Genomic DNA, 1533 nt, shown 5'->3' with positions numbered 1-1533 from the left:
CTGCTGTTTGCATATCCAGGAATATCCAAAGGGCATCCAGTAGGGCCTAACTGTAAGCTATGTAAGGTCAAGGATTAACAGCTCCACCTAAATAAAGATGAGCACAATCTTCCTTCTTTTCTGTAGATAAAATCAACACCCTCAAAAAGATTGTTGCCATCTCTTTAGCAGCATTCTCTAAGCACTTTATTCCCTTTCCAGTTACTAATCTAGTATTAAAAAAACCCCCAAACTGCACAGCGCAGTGGCAGCTGTTCTCATGAAGAGCAAAAATAAATGAGTTTTATATTCTCTCTTTCATGAAAAAAGACAACAAAAATTGCTTAAGATTCCTTCTTTATCATTAATTAATTTTCTAGTCTATAACAGCTTTTAGATATGGTTCTTATATCAACTGTAACTTGGTCACAGTGTACAGAAGTGAATGAAATTATCAGCTTTTCTATGAAAGTGCAGGGATATGAAAAGAAGCAGGTGAAGGTGGCTTTTCTTTGAAATCCAAGCGTGGTTTCTCTTCTCTCTCCAGCACTTGCACAGAAGGCAAGTGGAAATGTGTTCAGAAATCAAAGTGTTCCTCAACGTGTAACCTGTATGGCGAAGGCCACATCACCACTTTCGATGGACAGCGGTTTGTGTTTGATGGCAACTGCGAATACATATTAGCCATGGTAACGCACCTCTTACTGCTTGTTCCGGCAGCATCTTAGCATCAGGAAACACTTGATTTAAATGGCTAAAGAGAACATCCCAGGATACACCTGTAATCGATGAGCGCTTTGGATCTTTATAAACAATGTGTTGTTTTCTTTTCTGCTTTTTTTGATACTTCAGATGAAAAGACTTTACTTCTCAAAACACAGTTTTTTGATGCAATTACAACCAACTTAGATTTAATAAGGTGTTTAAACAGTCATTGATATGTATGTATTCTGTACCAGCCAGCTACATCTTTTAGGGAAGTGATGTCGGTTTGATTATCATATCAGAGGTCATCACCTCTCAAAGCTGGCACAATCAGAGTCACAACATATTTAAGCTTTCTTTACATTGTTATGCTTTTATGTTTTAAATTGGCAGACTGCAGACACAGATACTATTGGGGTTTTGTGCTTTTCCTGGTTTGTTTTGGTTTTTTAGGATGGCTGCAGTGTTAATAGACCTGTTTCCTCTTTCAAAATTGTTACTGAGAATGTCATCTGCGGGAAATCAGGGGTCACATGCTCCAGATCCATCAGCATTTACCTTGGGGTAAGATCTGCGTTCTGCTGTTAGCAGGCTGAATAGTTATTTTAAGCCCACGTTCGCTCCCCTTTTGGAGGCTTTAGCTCTGTTTTTGAAGTCCTGTCAGTGAAATTCTGTGCTAAATCTAGAGCTTCAGTTTTAGTAAGAATTGCCATCAGGGTTTTTTTTAGCTCTCATATCAATGTTTCAGTCCAAACTTCTAGCCTACATAGAAACGGTAAAATTTGGTCTGTACTGACTCAGCAGTGCATTGCTCGGTCAAAAGATGATGATGATTTGCCACCCACCCAC

General features: G+C 38.8%; 1 protein-coding gene across 1 annotated transcript in view; it reads left to right on the top strand.

The window, feature by feature from the left end:
* Positions 1 to 1248, top strand: part of MUC6 (mucin 6, oligomeric mucus/gel-forming) — a gene marked incomplete at both ends in the record, with an annotated part of 18691 nt that extends 17443 nt beyond the window's left edge. Inside the window, 2 exons of the mRNA XM_010146197.1 lie at positions 527 to 668; positions 1138 to 1248. Of these exons, the coding sequence (XP_010144499.1) occupies positions 527 to 668; positions 1138 to 1248 (253 nt within the window). The remainder of the gene's footprint in view (positions 1 to 526; positions 669 to 1137) is intronic.
* Positions 1249 to 1533: the final 285 nt, after the last annotated feature.

Source organism: Buceros rhinoceros, unplaced genomic scaffold, assembly GCF_000710305.1.
Source record: "Buceros rhinoceros silvestris isolate BGI_N320 unplaced genomic scaffold, ASM71030v1 scaffold15402, whole genome shotgun sequence".
NCBI lineage: Eukaryota > Metazoa > Chordata > Aves > Bucerotiformes > Bucerotidae > Buceros > Buceros rhinoceros.
The sequence above is the reverse complement of the archived record's forward strand: the minus strand, read 5'-3'. Positions and strand labels throughout refer to the sequence as shown.